Here is a 19,121-nt window from a genome sequence, read left to right on the forward strand (position 1 = left end):
AATCACGTAAAGTTTATGAAAACTCTTTTCCTCTGTGGGACATGTGGTTCTTAGAGACCATCTTACTTTAACCAAAATAACCCTGTTTTAAGTATGGCATGTATTATTAAAAGGCTCAGGGCAGCAGATATGCATCTGGAGCACCATGAAAACAAGTTTTTCCCTTTTAACTTCAATCATCACAGGTCAGGCATGGAAATGCACTGGAATAGAGTATTAAAAATGTTTAATTTCATTTTAAAGACAGACTTCAAGTCATTTTTGTAATATAAAAATAAAGCCAAGGGTATATGCTAAAAAAAGCTTTCTTTTAAATCTACATTTAATGTCAAAAGCACATTGATTTCTCAGAAAAAATGTGTACAGATGTTCAAATTGCAATCTACAGACAAACACAAATACATCTTACATTAAATTGTTGACACTTCGGTAGTAAAAACTACAGTTACAGCGCAGCAGTTTAATACTGTACATTTTTTTCTTCTTGTTTAAATTAGAAAACAGTTTTTATCATGTACTGTACTATAGCCAGGATTTCTTGAGTCCAAAAGAGTCCACTATGTCTTTAGGGTAATCCAATCAGAGATTAATGATAAGCTGTAAATGTTGCACTACAGTGGCCTCAGACTTGCTATCACTGAGGACAGCCTAGGAGGAAAACACACAATCAGATACAGAAAAAGAGATCAAATTCTTGGTAAAAAAAAAAAAAAAAAACACTTGTACTTCTCATAATTAGCCCTGTTGGGCATGAGGAGCATGAGTCTTCTGTGTCACAGTTTTATATTGTCATCATTTATCTTGGCTTGGAGAAAAAATAGCACATTTTGGTTAATATTGTTTTACAAAGTATCGTCTGTATTAGGGCTTTACAAAGTGGTGTTCCGAGACCCACATGGGTTGCAAAAGAGTGCTTCGAGGTTCGCAGAAAATGAAAGAGAATAAAGCTGAAAGATATTTGATAAAGAAGTTTTGAGTTTTTTTTTTCTCACCCTCAAGTCTCACCAAGGCTGCATTTATTATTATTTTGGTTAACCCTTTAAATGTATCACCAAGAAAAACATTTTTGGATTGCATTGCACTTCTAATGTCACAAGTTAACACGCTGAATGTATTTTTTAACACATCTCATAATTTCTAAAATATTAACGTCTACCAAATGGTTGATACAGTTGAAGTCAGAATCATTAGCCCCCCTTTCAATTTTTTTTTTTTATAAATATTTCCCAAATTATGTTTAACAGAGCAAGGAAATTTTCACAGTATGTCTGATAATATTTTTTCTTCTGAAAAAAGACTTATTTATTTTATTTAGACTAGAATGAAAGCAGTTTTTAATTTTTTTAAAACCATTTTAAGGTTTATTAGCCCCTTTAAGCAATTTTTTTTTCAATATAGTCTATAGAACAAACCATCGTTATACAAGAACTCGCCTAATTACCCTAACCTGCCTAGTTAACCTAGTTAAGCCTTTAAATGTCACTTTAAGCTGCATAGAAGTGTCTTAAAAATATCTAGTAAAATATTATTTAATGTCATCATGGCAAAGATAAAAGAAATCAGTTATTAGAAATAAGTTATTAAAATAATTTTGTTTAGAAATGTGCTGAAAAAAATCTCTCTGTTAAACAGAAATTGGGGAAAAATAAACAGGGGGGCTAATAATTCTGACTTCAACTGTATGTCTGTTTATGGTAGAAGTACTGGAATTAATACATATACTATGAAAAATCTGAAAATATGAAGTGTAAGACATGTTGTGTATGAAGTGTAAATCATCTTTATTTTTTGAAGTATGCCATAAAATATTTCAGATTATCATTTAACATGTTTTCTTGTTTTGTTTTGTTTTTTACAATAAAACCAAAATCAAGTATGACTTTAACAGTCATTATTTAAAACAGTCAAAATATGGTCAACCATTTGGTAGAGCAGGCAGTTAAAGGGTAAAAAAAAAAATGCTATTTAAATATCTTTTTTCAGTTTGAAATTTTTTTAAAAATGAAAATAACTTTCAACCATCATTACTCCAACCACACGATCCTCCCAAATCAATTAAATATGTGGAATTGTTGCTCAGAAACAAGTATTTTATATCAGTTTTAAAATGTTACTTTGTGGAAACATTAATAATAATAAATAATAACTAGGTTTCTTTTATAAAGTGCAAATAAGCATTTGAAACAGAACCCAGCAAACGTTTTTTGTTTTTAAAAGATGTCTAATAGATGTCTGATAGACATCTAAACACAGTCGTCTTGGCTAAAACAAGACTAAATTTGGGCTGTCAGGGAAAATCTAATAGACGTCTAAGAATAGGGCAAAACTAGACTAGTCATCAAAAAAACAGAAATGAATGACTACATATAAAGTCTGTCTAATATATTTGATGACTTGTCTAGTTTTGGGCTATTCTTAGATGTCTATTAGATTTTTACTGACAGCCCAATTTTAGGCTTGTTTTAGCAAAGCTGTCTATGTTTATATGTCTATTAGATTTCTATTAAACACAAAATTATTTGCTGGGAATGTTTTGTAATATAATAAAAGCCTTTAATGCATCTTGTTTTGAAGATGCCCTTGGTGAGTTTTATTTTAAAAATGTATTTTAAAAAAATGCAGATCCCAAGCCTTTGAACATTAAGGACAGTCAAATTTATAATGTTAACTTATGTTAAATATATATATTGATGGGTAAGACACCATTTTATGTATAAAACCACCTTGCCATAATATATACATACTTTAAAAAACTACTTAGCAATTGTGAAAATCAAAGCACATCCTTTTAAATGAAAATGTTCCTCAGGTTTACACATCTACAGTACTACTGTTCAAATAAGATGTACTATGAACTTATTACAAAGTATTTAAATATATTCCAAAAAATATTTTTCAGATAATATTTTAGTCATCAGTACACTGAGATTATTAAAGCCAATTTGCACATTTTGGAAAGAATATAACATTACAGTTGTATTTAATACATCAGAATATAAAGCTGCTTAGTATATTTTAGGAAGAGGCTGCCCAAATGAGATAAATGGAACAAATGTGTCTGCAAAGGGCGCTTCGGATTGAGAACAATCATGGCAGCCATTACTCAAGGATCATTCCAAACCAAAGTGCTCACTTCAAAGAGCCCTTCAAAATGACAGATATCAAAAGGGACACTTTTCATTCCCATGATTCATTGTGATGAACATGACCTAAGATGATTCAGAAGTGGGTTCCATGGAATAGTTTTTTGTTCATCTAGATCCTTTATCAGATGACCACATATCATAAAGAATTTTTTTTATTTTATTGAATGTCCCTCATCTTGAGTACTGGAACTATATGTTTCTGCAGCAATAAATGAAAAGGCTATTTCTAAATAATAATAATAATAACAATAACACTAATTAGACATTTGTTATGCTAATGAAGTAGGCTAATGTGGTTATACGAAATTGTTGTGAAACACTGTTTAAATCAGGGGTCATCAAACTTGTTCCTGGAGGGCCGGTGTCCTGCAGATTTTAGCTCCAACCCTAATTAAACACACCTGAACAAGCTAATCAAGGTCTTACTAGGTATACATGAAACACCCAGGCAGGTGTGTTAAGGCAAGTTATAGCTAAACACTGCAGGGACACTGGCCCTCCAGGACCGAGATTGGTGACCCCTGGTTTAAATCCTGTACATCCTGTTTTAAATCACTTTGCATATTGTATCAATATAAAGGAACAATGATAACAGCCATTTTAATCAACACATTTAAGATCACACAAAGATACAGTTAAAGTTAAAACTTTTAGCCCTCCTGTGGAACTTAAATTCTTTTTAAAATATTTCCCATGTGCTTTTTAACGGGGAGAAGATATTCTCAACAATTTATTAAACATAATAGTTTTTAATAACAAATTTATTTAATTTTCTTCTGTCCTTGCTATGATGACAGACCATAATATTTTACTATTTATTTTGTAAGATACTAGTATTGAGCTTAATGTGTTATTTAAAGGCTTAACTAATTAGGCTAACTAATTAGGCAAGTTGGGTTAATTAGACAAATCACTGGACAATAGTGTTTATTTATAAAAAAAATTTAAAAAATAAAAAATATAGTTTTTTTTTTTAATTGTAGCCAAACTTAAATATACTGTATATACACTCACCGGACACTATATTAGGTACACCTTATTAGTACTGGGTTGGACCGGTTTTGTCCTCAGAAATTCCTTAATCCTTCGTTCCATAGATTCAACAAGGTACTGGAAACATTTCTCATAAATTTTGGTCCATATTGACATGACAGCATCAGGCAGTTGCTGCAGATTTATATGCAGCACATCAATGATGTGAATCTCCCGTTCCACCACATCCAAAAGGTGCTCTATTGGATTGAGTCTGGTGACTGTGGAGGCCATTTGTGGCCCACAGAACTGCCGCTGACTGGATATTTCCTCCTCTTGGACCATTCTCTGTAAACCCTAGAGATAATAGTGCATGAAAATCCCAGTAGATCAACAGTTTCTAAAATACTCAGACCAGCCTGTCTGGCACTAACAACCGTGCCATGTTCAAAGTCACTTAAATCACTTTTCTTCCCCATTCTGATGCTTGATTTGAATTGCAGCAGACCGTCTTGACCATGTCTACATGCCTAAATGCATTGAGTTGCTGCTATGTGATTGTCTGATTAGAAATTTGCGTTAACATTATTTGACAGGTGTACCGAATAAAGTGGCCGGTGAGTGTAAGTTATAGGAAATAATATGAAATTTGCTTGCCCTGTTACATGTCACTTGGGAAAAATTGGGGGTAAAAAACAGGAGGGCTAATAATGTTGTCTATATATATATATATATATATATATATATATATATATACTATATACCGTTGAAGTCAGAATCATTAGCCCCCCTTTGATTTTTTTTTCTTTTTAAAATATTTCCCAAATGATGTTTAACAGAGCAAGGAAATTTTCACAGTATTTATGATAATATTTTTTCTTCTGGAGAAAGTTTAAGCTATATATATTTTTTTGATAGTCTACAGAACAAACCACTGTTATACACTGTTAACTTGCCAAAGTACCCTAACCTGCCTAGTTAACCTAATTAACCTAGTTAAGCCTTTAAATGTCACTTTAAGCTGTATAGAAGTGTCTTAAAAAATATCTAGTAAAATATTATTTACATGGCAAAGATAAAAATAAATCAGTTATTAGAAATGAGTTATTAAAACTATTATATTTAGAAATGTATTGACAAAATCTTCCCTCCGTTAAATGGAAATTGAGGAAAAAATAAACGGTGGGCTAATAATTCAGGGGGGCTAATAATTCTGACTTCAACTATATATATATATATATATATATATATATATATATATAGAGAGAGAGAGAGAGAGAGAGAGAGAGAGAGGGAGAGAGAGAGAGAGAGAGAGAGAGAGAGAATACACATTCTACACCATGAGCTGCATAGTACCAATAAATCAAGTTCCTGTAGGCTTTGGCTTTTCTTTAAAAAAAAGTGTCAGATAAATTATATGATGCAATATGGATATCTCAAACACTTCCAAATGAAATGCCAAACAAAATGGAAGACAATACAGAATACGAAGAGATTAATCTTGTCATACTCTCACTATTTCTTGGTGAAATATTGCAAAGAGACATGTAAAACAAAATTTTGTATAGTTAAAGGATTAGTTCCCTTCCAGAATGAAATTCTTCTGTCAAGAAGAAATTAAGGATTTTGAGGAAAACGTGCTGGATTTTTTTTTGTTGCTGTTGTTGTTGCTGCTGTTATATATAGTAGAATTATATGGTGTTCAGTGGTTTGAACATTCAATAATGATCTCACATATTGAAAATATTGTCTGGCAATAGTTCTGGGAAGCAAGCTTTTGTGGTAACAAAATATATAAAATTATTATTATAATTGTTTTTTTTTTAAAATTACTTCACTTGAACATTAAAAGTGTAGTTTAATAAGTAAAAACCATAAAAGGCTACTATATGGTAAAAGATCCTCCATGTGTTCCTCAAAAAAATTTTAATTTCTTTCATCTGAACAAATAAATATCTTGGATGACAAAGGGGTGAGTAAATTATCAGGAAATCTTCATTCTTGAAGTGAACTAATTATTTAATATTCATGAATGAATAACAAACAAGTACAACATTACGGATGAGATTAAAGACCACGGTCACTCAGTATGGGGCAAACTTCTGCCGCTCAGATTTTTTGATGCCGGATGAGGTGGGGATCTTTGTGGTGTAGGGAGTGAGGCCTGCCGGGAGACCTGCGGAGGAGGCTGCGTGCACTGCCAGCAGGGGGACGGTTTTCATGCCAAGCAGGCTGGAAACAGGCAAGGCGTAATGGGCGCTGGGGATGGAGGGGACGGACGGAGGCGAGTGGACATTAATAGCGGAGGGGGAAGCAGTCAGGACGGCCATGGGGGAGGGTGTGGAGGCGGAAGGGGTGGATTGAGAGAAGCCCAAGCCGAGGTCGATTGGTGCACCGGCGCTGGCGGACGACGCAGCCTGGATGCTCAGTTTAGCCATCTCTAAACTGAAGACACACATTGAGATGCATGCAAATGGGTAGGGACAAGTGTGAGGTTAATAGAGGGGTTATGGGCCACACAAGAGGAGAGAGAGAGTGACATGAAGGAGGGGGTGAGAGAAATAGAAAAAAGAATCATCAATTGAGGGAATGTTACGTGTTACAAGAAGGAATAATAATAGGGTATAACATGCCTGGATGAGAATCAATAAAGACGTGGCAAATGTGTGAGATGAAACAGATCATACGAGTGCTGTCTATTATGCATTTTGTACTGTAAAACTGATTGGGTGAATTGAATAGCTCATCTAGTTTTGTCAGTAGGTTTGTTTACTCACTCTCATGGCTTTTGTTCAGTAAAGCACAAAGGAATAGACTCTGTAGAATGCACTGGTTGCTCTTGTTTTGTTAAATCTAAATCAGTGTTCTAGCATTTACACTGGTTTTTGTAATATGAATTTGCAGGTTAGAATTCATCAAACTTGAAATGTAGCTAAATGCAAAAAATTAAATGTACAAGCTTCCACTTTGCGTTCCAATAAAAAAAATATTACACTAAGTTACACTACATTCCAAGTCTTCTGAATAATATAGTTTCATGTGCTAAAAAAGCTCAAATGAAGTTTGTTATTCATGGAAATGTTCTTAAGGTGTAGATTTCATATCAGGCATGATGGCACCCAACAGGCACACAACATCATAAGACGTTACTATTAGGTTAGATTTAGGTCATGAAGTCAGGTGACCAAAATTCAATGTCTAACCAGCATCTAGGACAACATTATTTTGACGTCCAATAACGACGTCAAATGATGTTGATATTTAGTTGATTTTAGGTTGTGTTGGAAAGTAAACAAAATCCAGCATCTGATATGTCATAGTAGTAACGTTCACACAACGTCAAGGTGTAGCATGATTAGACGTTGATATTTGGTTGATTTTAGGTTAGACATTGGACATTGACGTTGGCCTGACATTGATTTTCATTTCCAAACATTTCCAAGATCCAACGTCCCCAGAACGTTGGGGTACATTGGAGTACAACGTCAATATGATGTCATGTTGACATCCTATGCCTGCAGGACCGATATTAGGGTTAGATATTTTAAGTCATTGTCATGCAACGTGCTTGAAATTATAATTTCTTACTGTATCTTTATATATCAAAGATGTAGAAAATAAAATGTTTTATCTTTGTTTGTTTTTGTTGTTTTAATTTAGTGTACAAATGGCAATGTTATCAAAATCGCCACTAAACGATATGATGCTTCAAAGGCAGCATATTTTAATTGAAAACTTTAATGTAGATGATTTTAAATGAATAATTTCAGTTTTGGTTTATCATTCTGACAGAGCTGCTAAAAGATTTTTAAAAACTTGCAATGTAAATTGAAAGTTTTGGATTTTTATTTACTGATTGATTGATTTAGTAGTATTTTATGAGAACCAAGGCCATTTTTTAATAAAAAATACAGTAACATTGTTAAGTATGTATTTTTTACAATAAAAAAAATAACTTTTCTGTTTTAATATATTTTAAATATGATTTATTTTTTTAAAAGCTGCATTTTCAGTATATACTCCATAGTCTTCAGTTTTCCTTTAGAAATTTAGATTTAGTGCTCAAAAACACTTTTGTGTTCAATTAATGCTGAAAACAGCTGTGCTGCTTAATATTTTTGTGTAAACCATGAAAAATCCATATGACTCTTTAATTAATAGAAAATTTCCACAAGCATCATTTATTTTATACAAGCAGCATTATAAATGTCTTTACGTTCAATTTTGATCAATTAAATGCAACCCTGTTGAATAAAAGCACACATTTCTTTCAGAAAATGGTGGCATACTGCAGACCAGCCCTCTATAGACTGGTTTTATACAGTTTTTATGATGTCCTTTTTGGAGTTTGACTGTCATTATACAAAGAAGGTATTAATATTTATGACATGAGGGTGCGTAAAAAAATGATGACAGAATTTCATTTTTGAACTATCATGTCAAACGTGAGAGTTAAAGGTCTAACCTGGCACTGATGAGGTACTGAGCCACGCTGATGTTGGCCGGGGAGCCCGTGATGGTGACGTGGCGAACTGCCGAACCGTCTGTGGCCCCGGCAATTTTGATCTGGGCACCAGACATCTGGCGAATCTCATTGATCTTACTGCCCTGTCTGCCAATGATGCAGCCGATGAGCTGAGAGACACCAAGACAGACGGGTGAGGGGTAAATAACATCTGGACATTAAAAGTCTACCAAGCTTGAGAGTGAACCTCGAGGACATGGAAGTTGTTCTGTACTGTATGGCATGCATTGGATTTTACCAAATAGATTCTGCAAGCAGGTGCTGAATAATAGATTGCTTTAATCTATGATCAGAGTAACAATATGTCATTGTGAGGGTAGAAAAGCTGCATGCAACTCATTTCAAGAATGCAAAATATGGCATGCATTTTAAAGCAAAATAAGGCAGGCTTCCAATCAAAACACAAAAATAAGGTCTCAACTGGAATATTTTAATGTGCTGAAATGTGCTAAAATTAATTGGTTAAAATAAGTAAAGAAATGTAAAACTGGCTCAGTAAGATTTTATCTTACCAGAAAGAATATTGTTTTACTTATTCAACAAGGAAATCAAAAATTGACAGCTAATAGTTTTATACACAAATAAACACACAAATTCTTGAATTTGTAGTTTATGATGATGTCATTAGGGGTGATGTATTTTATACTGTAAAAATGGTTATTATATTGCCTTACCCTACCCCTAAACCCAACCCTCAAATGGCAAAATTTTAATATCAAAACAAAAGACAAAAGCTTTTTAATTTACAAAGGATATATCCTCACAAAACCACATCAGCATTGTAATTAGGCTTGCATAATATATTGTTTAAGCACTGATATCACGGTGTGAATGTCCGCAATAGTCACATCGCAAAATATGTAATGTTAAATTGGGATTATAGATGACCAGGGACCACAGGTCAAAACACATGAGATTTGTGGTGACTCTGCAGAATTGAAGCATAATAGAGCGAAAGTTAATCATGTGCATGTGTTTTTAAGGCCAGTGACTATGTAAGCATTTTAATAGAGCATAAATAAGTTTAATAAAGACTAATTTTATTGAACAATTTGTATGATGAAGACTATGCATTGTTAATTGACATTTGACTGTTCAATTTCTGTAACTGAATACTGTTAGACTCTATCCAGAAAACCATAAATCACTGCTTATTTCTTTTTATTATTTGCTCCATTGTGTTTATTTATGACTGTGTTTATTATACTGTATGTATATAATAAATTACTTAAAATTTATTTATATTTCACTCCCCTTTAAAATCATCCCAATAAATCTAAAGTCTTTGCAAAAAGAGTGATTTACAAGGTTCATACACATTTTTACTACTAAAATTCCATGACTTTTCCATGATTTTTCCAAGACTTACAAGTAAATTTTTATGACCTAATATTTCATGCAATGTCTACATATGCATGTTTAAAGAAAAACAATGCATGTTCAAATTTATTACAGCATATCGTAAAAGGCACAAAAATATATTTAGTTTCATTTTATATTTATATCAATGTAAAATTGATTTAGATAAGTAAGTAACCTATATTCAAGTATACAGATATCTGTTTTCCATGACTTGTCCAAAACTTTGTGGGTTTTTTTCCTGTTCTTCCAAAACTTTTCCAGGTCTGGAAAATACCATGTCAAAATTCCATGACTTTTCCAGGTTTTCCATGACTGTATGATTCCTGAATTTAATCTAGTGAAATCGCATTATATATTGCAACATATATTGCAGAGAAAAAAAATTGCAAAGTCACATTTTTCCAATATCGTGCAGCCCTCAACACACGTCATGAAATAAATGTGTGTCCTTTTAACCCACATAAACCAGTGCACACACACAGACACACACAGCTGTACACAGCTACAAAAAAAAATTAGAGACCACTTCGAAAATTCTCTGTAATTGCAATTTATAATTTGTGTTTAGATGTGTATTCACATTATTCTGAAATTCCATCCGATTTTAAAATTAAAGCATGATCTTTTAGAACAGGGGTTCTCAATCTCGGTCCTGGAAGTCCAGTGTCTTGCAGATTTTAGCTGCAACCCCAATCCGACATTTCTGGGCTAGCTAATCTCTTTTTACTAGGCTTTCTAGAAACATGCAGGTGTGTTGAGGCAAGTTGGTGCTAAAATCTTTAGGACACCGGACTTCCAGGACAGAGTTTGAGAACAACTGTTTTAGAGCATTGAATTTTTTTATTGTACCAATCATTTGTTGCATAAATAAACAAAACAAGTGCAATAATTCAGACGGAAATGTTTATATTCATTTTTAGACAACACAATATCAAAGTTTTAACTTCAGAAGAGTTTAATCTATATTATCACAACAAATTGAAACATTTCTTACTCTGAATATTTGTCAGGAATGATCATAAAATTATTTTTATTTAATATTTGGAAGAAATATTATCAGATCTTTATACAATAAAACTACTTTTAACATTTTAATCAAACCCATACTATCCAATAAATCTAGAATATATACTATTTATAGTTTTATTTTAAAAAAATCACTTTTTTCAACACCAATAACAAAGAAATTCTGCTAATCATCATATTACAATGATTTAAATAAGATTTAAATGTGACACCGAAGACTAAATTCTTTTTGTGGCTGCTGTACATATAAATAACAACAAACAATGCTACACAGTGCCACAAGCTAATTGCATCCCATTCAAAACATATATCACTTACATCATTAGGTATGCTCAACTCTTGAGAACTGGTTGCAATGGAGGCCTCCAGACCTATGCAGGGAAATGGTAAGGTAAACCACACACAACTCAGCGTCTGACAAAATGAAACTTTAAACATTACTACACTGTCGCTGAGACTGCTCAAACGACATCCAATAAACATCACATCAAATTACACAATATACGAAAGCACTAAGGCTGCCACCGAGGATGAGTCATGAATGAATTTCTGCTTAATTCACATCTGCCTGAGATTTAAAAACACCCATAAAAGCATTTCCAAATAGTGCACATTATCGGAAACGTCGCTGAAGAGGCTGCATCTCTTCAACTCCCTGTTTTCACAGTCATAATTATGGGCTGGCAATTGCAATGCGTGGACTCTATTTGTCATGACAAATGTGGGCTGCTGTAAAAGTGGGCTTCAGGTTTGCTCAGGAACAAATGCTGGCGGTTTGAATGGGTCAAGGGTATTGTGGAGGTACGGAGTGACATGAGGGGGGAATAATGTTAAACGTTTGTGATGAGTTCACACGTAGGGAGAGAAAGGGGTGACACATATGCATCACATAGCCGTCATTATGGTGACTTGACACATTTGAAGAACCTTACAACAACATTGGCTAATATAGCCAGAGGCGGACTGGGACTAAACCGTGGCCTGGGCAACACAACATATAAAACACCATCTAGATTTGCAATTTATAACCCCATATTCAAGCTTAAAAATACTGTAGACCATCATAAAGAAATGAAAGTGATGCATCTAAAGTGTTGGTTAATAGAGCAAGGGCATTTTCAAATAATTTCCTATATTATTTCTTTCAGAGAAAGTTTTTTTTTTATCTATTTGAATAAAATCTAAGATAAAATTATTTATTAAAATTATTATATAAAAAAATGTGCTTATAAAAATCTCTCTGTTAAAAAACATTTTTGAAGAACTAAAATCTCAAATAGGAATAATAATTTTGACTTCAACTCTATATATTATTTACAATAGTGTGTTTAAAATTTAGGCTACAACATGTAATATTAGCTTAAGCTTAACCAGTGTTTTAATGTATTGAATTTAATCATTTGACATAATCTTTAAACTAATGCCTTCTATTAAAAATAGTGACAGAGGTTTGTGATATAAGAATTAGATCAGGGCATTAATTAAATGCATATTTCCATGAAGTGATCGATTTGAGGTAGCCTGAAATTTTTATTTGACGAAAAAAAAAATAAACATATGATGGGAAAAAAAACAGCCTATGCTGATTCTCAAAAAGAATTCAGTCAGTGTTTTCCTTTTGTAATCTAAATTTGTCATTGAAGTCAAAAATATCTAGGCCAGGCCTATTTATATACTTTTTTTTACATTTATATACATTTAGTTTATTAGTTCTATACTGTTGGAATCACTGCAGGTGCGTGAAGATTTGTTGTTAATACCTTCTGTATGCTGTTGTTTGCATGTTAAAATAAATCAGTAATTTGAAATGCAATACTTAATGTGTCAGACACAAAATAGACACATAATTTTTTTTTATTATTATTAAATAATAATTTAATATTGATCTGACCAGTGATATTTGATCTGACAGTTAATATTCAGTTAACAAGCGGCGGTTGTCAGTTGGCAAGTTAATCGAAATGAGCATTCCTAGTTTATTAATTTTGTAATATTGGATAAACTATACAATAGCTTAAGATAATTTTAAAAAAATCACTGTCTGAACAAAGCTGTACTGGACTGTCTAAAACTAAAACTGGACAGATGGCTGCCTTATTTAACATTTTCATTTTAAAAAGCTTGCAAATACTGCTGCATTCAGCCTCTTCATGTTCAGCCCCTTGCATTTTACCTTGTATTTTGCAGTGTTTAAATGCTTGAGCTTAATTGTTATGAATAAAATAATAAATAAAAAATATCCATACATTATCACCTTTTTGTATTTTGCCATTTGTTTTTGTTTATTTATGCTTCTGAATTGCATTTTGGGACCTTGATCTTTCCTCAAAAAATCCTTGACTTTAAATGACTTTAAAGCGCACCTATTTTACCCCTTTTACAAGATGTAAGATAAGCCTTTGGTGTCTCCAGAATGTGTCTGTAAAGCTTCAGCTCAAAATAGCCATCAGATAATTTATTACAGCCTCTCAGAATCTGCCCATTTTGGTGTCTGAGTACAGTACAGCTGTTTTTTATAGTCTGTGGCTTTAAATGCGAATAAGCTGCTTCTCCCCTCTCACTCTTCTCACTTGCATGTCTGCTTCTCATGCGTTAGGTCAGATAAATGGCTGTCAGTGATAGAAACAGACACAAATGAAGCTGAAATACAGCTCATTAGTCAAAAATACCAAATAAGTTTATGTCATGTATTTGTGGTGGAGTTTATTCAAGCCTTTCTGAAACAATGAGTCTTACACAAATGCCTTTGCAGTACACACACATATTAGCATTTACTGACACAATGCAGCCGTGGTGATTATAGCGGTTAAGAATTACATAGTGTATTTTCTATATTTATATTGTATTATTTTCTAGTGTATTGTCTTTATTGCAAACATGCTCTGTTTTAAAACCATTTTAAACTTATAAAAATCACAGAGAGTTGGAACAGATATTTTAATCCCCGTTTCTTTGCAAAAAATGTTCTGTGGACATGTGTATACAGTACATGTTAATATAGAAACATGGTGCCTGTCAATCAATTTGGTGGGCGGGGAAAACCGCACTTCTACCTCATGTTGCGGTGGGCCTCAAAATCACTGGGATTTGAATCCTATTTTAACGTCAAGAAATTTTTAACAAGAGATTTGTTAGGTTTATATCACTCCAATGTGACTGTGGAAACACTATATATTCACACAGTTCTGCCCAAATAGCTTACAAAAGTTGATTTTCATCATAGGTGCTCTTTAATTGACATTTTTAATAGTTTGATGTGACATATTGTCTGTATTGGTATTGTAAATTACTAAAGCCTGGTAAAGTTACTTTATAGACTATAGTATACACTTCTTATAAAATATATTAGTTAAAATTACTAAACCATCTATAAACGTCACTTTGTTTAAAGAATTTTCAACATCAGAAGTCGACAGAGCAGAGATCAAGGTCCTTGCAGTTCATATCTAAAAATAAACAACAAAACACCTGCAAAACACAAAAGAGAGAACCTGCTAATGAACGTTTAAATATATATACACTGTAAAAAATGTTTGTGATTTTAACAGTAAAAGTCTGTACAATCTACAGTGAAAACCTGTTAAATGATTAACAGCTCATTTCTGTACAAAATACAGAAAATAACTGTAACAGATCTAACCTTTGTTTTCGAGAAACTAATCAGAGTGTCTGAAATCTCACCACACACCCTCATTCACTAGTCCCTAAATTAGTCAATTAGTTTAGTCCACTAGACAGAGTGAATGACCACAAATAAGTGAATTGATGAACACCTGCAGCTAACAAGCACAATCACTGAAGGAAAGAACAAGAAATAAAACTACAGACACAGCCTCACACCAAACCAACTGAATTAAAACAGAGAATTAAACAACTCCATTAATTAACAGCATTAGCAGCTTCACTGATTACAGTTTGACTTCAATTCTTTCATATCTGCATGAATATTTGATAATTAACAGAGGTTTATATTTTTATTGAAAACGTTTCATTTGACCTCACCATCACGGAGATCAGAGGCTGCATTAGTTGGGCTCTTGAACCTTCACTCTTTTATCATAATGTTTCTCTGGCTGTTATAACTGATCTTCTGAAACTCGTCAGATATAGCAAGAAAAGCAATGAAGACTATTATGTACTTATTACAGAATCAATTAATTTAAGTCTCAAAAAAAAGTTAATTATTATATTTAATTTATGTGATGTTATTTGGGACAGTAGTTCAGTTTCTAGAAGGGTCAACGAACAATTATGAAGGAACTAATCGATAGACTTTCATGCAGAAAACCTTGAAAGCTCCAGCAACCCATTCAAGACACACAGACATCAAGAATCAGGATATGAACCTCATCCATGGTAGCTAAAAAAAAAGCTTCATAAGTCATTTATCCCGCAATGCATGCTGGGTACCAGCATAGTACAAAACTCCCAGCATGCATTGCAGCATGAATAAATTATGCAGCTTTATGCTCTTAACATTTCTTTCTTTGCCTTTCATTTATTTAGTTTTTGGGGTGTAATATTTCAGTAGAGTGTTTTGTATTTTTGGTTTGTCACCATTATTGAGATTCAGAGACTAATTGTTGACATTTGTGTGTTTGCGAGTTCTGCCATAGATCAAATGTTCTCATAATGACTGGATTATTTAGACCTGCTAAACTGTCATTGATTGCTTAAGTTCCAATAGTTTCATTTACGTTTATTTTTTAATTCTCACACTTAAGATGCCATTCAACAAGACCACAAGAATCCACAGGTAGCTTTGATATGATAGTTAATCTCATCACACTTAATTTTATTTTGTTTAGGCTTTTCACGCTATACAAATATTGTGATTAACACAATTAAACATAGCAACCAAAGTAAATAAAAATAAATCTACTTTATTGCGAGAAGTTGAAGATCCCGACTAAAGCAGACTCTGTCCTCAGTCATGGTGACTTCAAATGAACAACAGAAATTTCATTAAGAGCTTTTGTTAATTTGACAGAAATAAAGTCAAAGGTCAGTAATAAGTGAAGCTCCTGATGTTTGTGGAGTTGTTAAATGATCTCTACTGAGATCTTGAGAAATAAAAGTTTTATTGTGTAATTATTTTTATTTTTATTAATTATTATTTTATTTAGTTTTATTTTCAGTTGATTTCATCTTTGATTTTGGCTGTAATTTGTGTTATTTGGTCTTGTGTTTCTTTCCTTCCATGATTCTGCTTGTTAACAGTTTTTTATCAATAATTATTAATCCTCCTTTAATTAGACACTTATTTATCTCATTAACTTCATCACTGTCTGAGTGTTCAACCCTCTGTAGTTAGGAAACTAGTGAGGATTTTGCTCTGGGACTGTGGAATGTATTTTTAACAAAAATATTCTGTAGATTGAACTTACCAATGTAAAATGTTAAAAACAGTAGATTACTGGCAACCACAGCTGCCGGTATTTTTTTGTAAAATCAAGAAAAACAACAGCAAAATACTGTAAAACTATTTTGTGTCACCATTGTGGAGAATAGTAGCATCTGTGTGCAAGTCCAAGATGAACTAATAGAATCTGATGTTATGCTGAATCTTCTTTTTAAAAATGTAACTGTATAGTTACTAATGCAGTGAAAGTCTGTTTGTTAATTACAGTCACACATGAACACACTAATGCATTTAATGACTTTACATTATTTAAAAAGTTTTTGTAGTGAACTGATGTACGATGGTTCTCAATATCAATATGCCCAGATATATTACTTAGGCATTTAAAATGTTGATTTTTATGCTAGTAAATGCCAATTAAAATGTAGTTGCTTTCTGCAAATATAAATATTTAACTCAAAGGTTTGTAAATGATCATTGCATCAGTTAATGAATAAAAATTTCTCATGTTAAAAATACAACATTTTTTTGTAAAAACAATTTTCCAGAAAAAAATTTGTATTTTTTACAAAAAAGTTCTGGCAACCACAGCTGCCAGTATTTTTCCGTAAATTGTACAGAATTTTTTTTACAGTGTATATATTACATTGTATATTTACAGTATACACGCAAAGCAAAGGGCCCATATTGTCCAGAGGTGTTTCGAATGGCCAGTCCGCCCCTGAATAGAGCTTTGGAGCTGGTTAATGGTGGTATCATAGCACGGCATGTGCAGCATTATGTTGGCAGTGTTATGATATTTGTTGCCTTACCACAAAAACAGCTTCGCCCTCAATTTCTTCAGAAAAGTAGAACATGCGGTTGAGGTGGTGAGACATGACAGACGAAGGAAAAAGACAGATCAAGAGAGAGAGAGAGACAGACAGACAGACAGAGGGAGAGACAGACTTCCCTGGGGAGTTTTGGGTACGTACCAGGGAAGGTGGGGTTGCTCTGCCCAAGGGAGGTAAGGGGGATATGCTGCATAGCCAACTGGTGAAGCTTGGTCAACTGCGGGGGCAGGAAGGGAGGTTAGAACTAGCCAATCAAAACGGAATTATTTCGGAACACACAGACAGAACTGCACCCATATTAAAATTTCAACATCTGATTAGCTATCAGGTTCCCCCTCTGGACTTACCATCCACTTCTCCCAAATAAGATGATCGAAAAACTAGATTTGTTTTTCCTCAGGGGGATTAAAGTGCTTGAGGGGCAGGGACAGAATTGAGTTAAAGTTTGAGGTGTGTTTAGGTTTTGAGAGTGAAATGATTCATCTGAGTCGCTCTGCAGGGTTTATGACATATGTCTGGGTTTCTGCCAGCTGTCAGTGAGAATTAACAGATGACTTGATGATGTCTTTGCAGAGGTAGTGTTAAAGATGTTACATGCAAGACCAATCACAACTCAGAATGCATATAGGTGTAAATATGAATTTCGAATGAATTGTGAATATATTATAATTGTTGGTTAAATTTCTACAGTGGGAAATGTTTGAGTAAATCTCAAATTTCTTGAAAATTATAATAATTATTAAATTAAAATTATATAATTAAACTCAAATTAGTTTATATAATCTGGAAATCTCACGACTCCATTGCATTGACTTTAAATCTTATCACACTAGGCTGGTTTATATTCCAAATTTAAGCAAAACTTTCATATCTAATGTATGTATCACTTTAAAGCATATATTTGCAGCTTTATTTCTCAGGCTGTGACTGAGGCTACATTAATCAAAAATCATAATATTTTTTTTCTAATCTAATGATTATTAGAATCATTAATAAAATAATTGTTCAATTAAATTAATTTAGTTGAATAAAACAATATTAAATTAAATCACAGATTTATCAGTGGGCTTTGATTGATTATTCAGCTTTTGCATTTCTAACATGAAAATTATACTATAAAATTTATTTATTTTTGTTTAAATGATTAAAAATTTGCTTTTTAATTGACTGAATAGAATCCCCTTGTTTGTTATCAGTAGACCAACTTGCTAATGTGTTATCTTAGAGCAGAGCATTGGCACAAATTGGACGATTCACTTTCTTTCATAAGCTTGCGATTCGGTTTTAATATAGATTAATTAAATTTTACTATTGCTTCATTTCTACATATCAGGTAATCAGATCAAAAAATGCTGCAAAGACAGCTGGTGAATTAATATTAAAGGTAAATGTAACATAACATGTCACTGAGGTGTGGTTGAAATGTACACTGTAGTTGTAGCATAGTCTTGCTGATGTTCATTTATATTTACTGGGTGCTATAACTATTAGTGAAGAAAAAAGGGTGTTCAAATCACTATGCAGTTATCTATTGTTAGGTATTGTAGAATAATTGATATCTCACAAATACATTTTTCATATCTGCTTGTTTACTTTACTATATTCTGTGACTTGAAATCTCTAAACTGCAAATTTATACTTTGACTTTGACTATATCACACAGCCGGAATTTACAGAGGGGGAAATAAGTATTCAATTAGTCACCATTTTTCTTAGAAAATGTAATACAATTCTTTCAAATATTTCTAAAGGTGCTGTTCACTTAAAATTTTCAGCAGATGTTGATAACAACCTGAGAAATACACAAATGAATGAACACAAATCTAATTAGTTTACAAATTAATTTACGTGTTATAAAATAAATTAACATGGAAAAAAGTATTGAACTCATGAAG

General features: G+C 32.7%; 1 protein-coding gene across 2 annotated transcripts in view; it reads right to left on the reverse strand.

Moving 5' to 3' along the window:
• Nucleotides 1–291: 291 nt before the first annotated feature.
• zgc:110045 (uncharacterized protein LOC664755 homolog) overlaps nucleotides 292–19,121 on the reverse strand; it is a 42,292-nt gene continuing 23,462 nt past the window's right edge. Inside the window, exons 11-14 of one of the 2 annotated variants that reach the window (XM_056471502.1) lie at nucleotides 17,368–17,443; nucleotides 11,350–11,402; nucleotides 8,584–8,753; nucleotides 292–648 (exon numbers count right to left, since the gene is read on the reverse strand). In XM_056471502.1, the coding sequence (XP_056327477.1) occupies nucleotides 612–648; nucleotides 8,584–8,753; nucleotides 11,350–11,402; nucleotides 17,368–17,443 (336 nt within the window). In that variant the 3' untranslated portion in view covers nucleotides 292–611. Of the gene's footprint in view, nucleotides 649–5,980; nucleotides 6,564–8,583; nucleotides 8,754–11,349; nucleotides 11,403–17,367; nucleotides 17,444–19,121 lie in introns of those variants that run through there. The other variant, XM_056471503.1, reaches the window with a different exon arrangement.

This window comes from Danio aesculapii, chromosome 13 (assembly GCF_903798145.1).
Source record: "Danio aesculapii chromosome 13, fDanAes4.1, whole genome shotgun sequence".
NCBI lineage: Eukaryota > Metazoa > Chordata > Actinopteri > Cypriniformes > Danionidae > Danio > Danio aesculapii.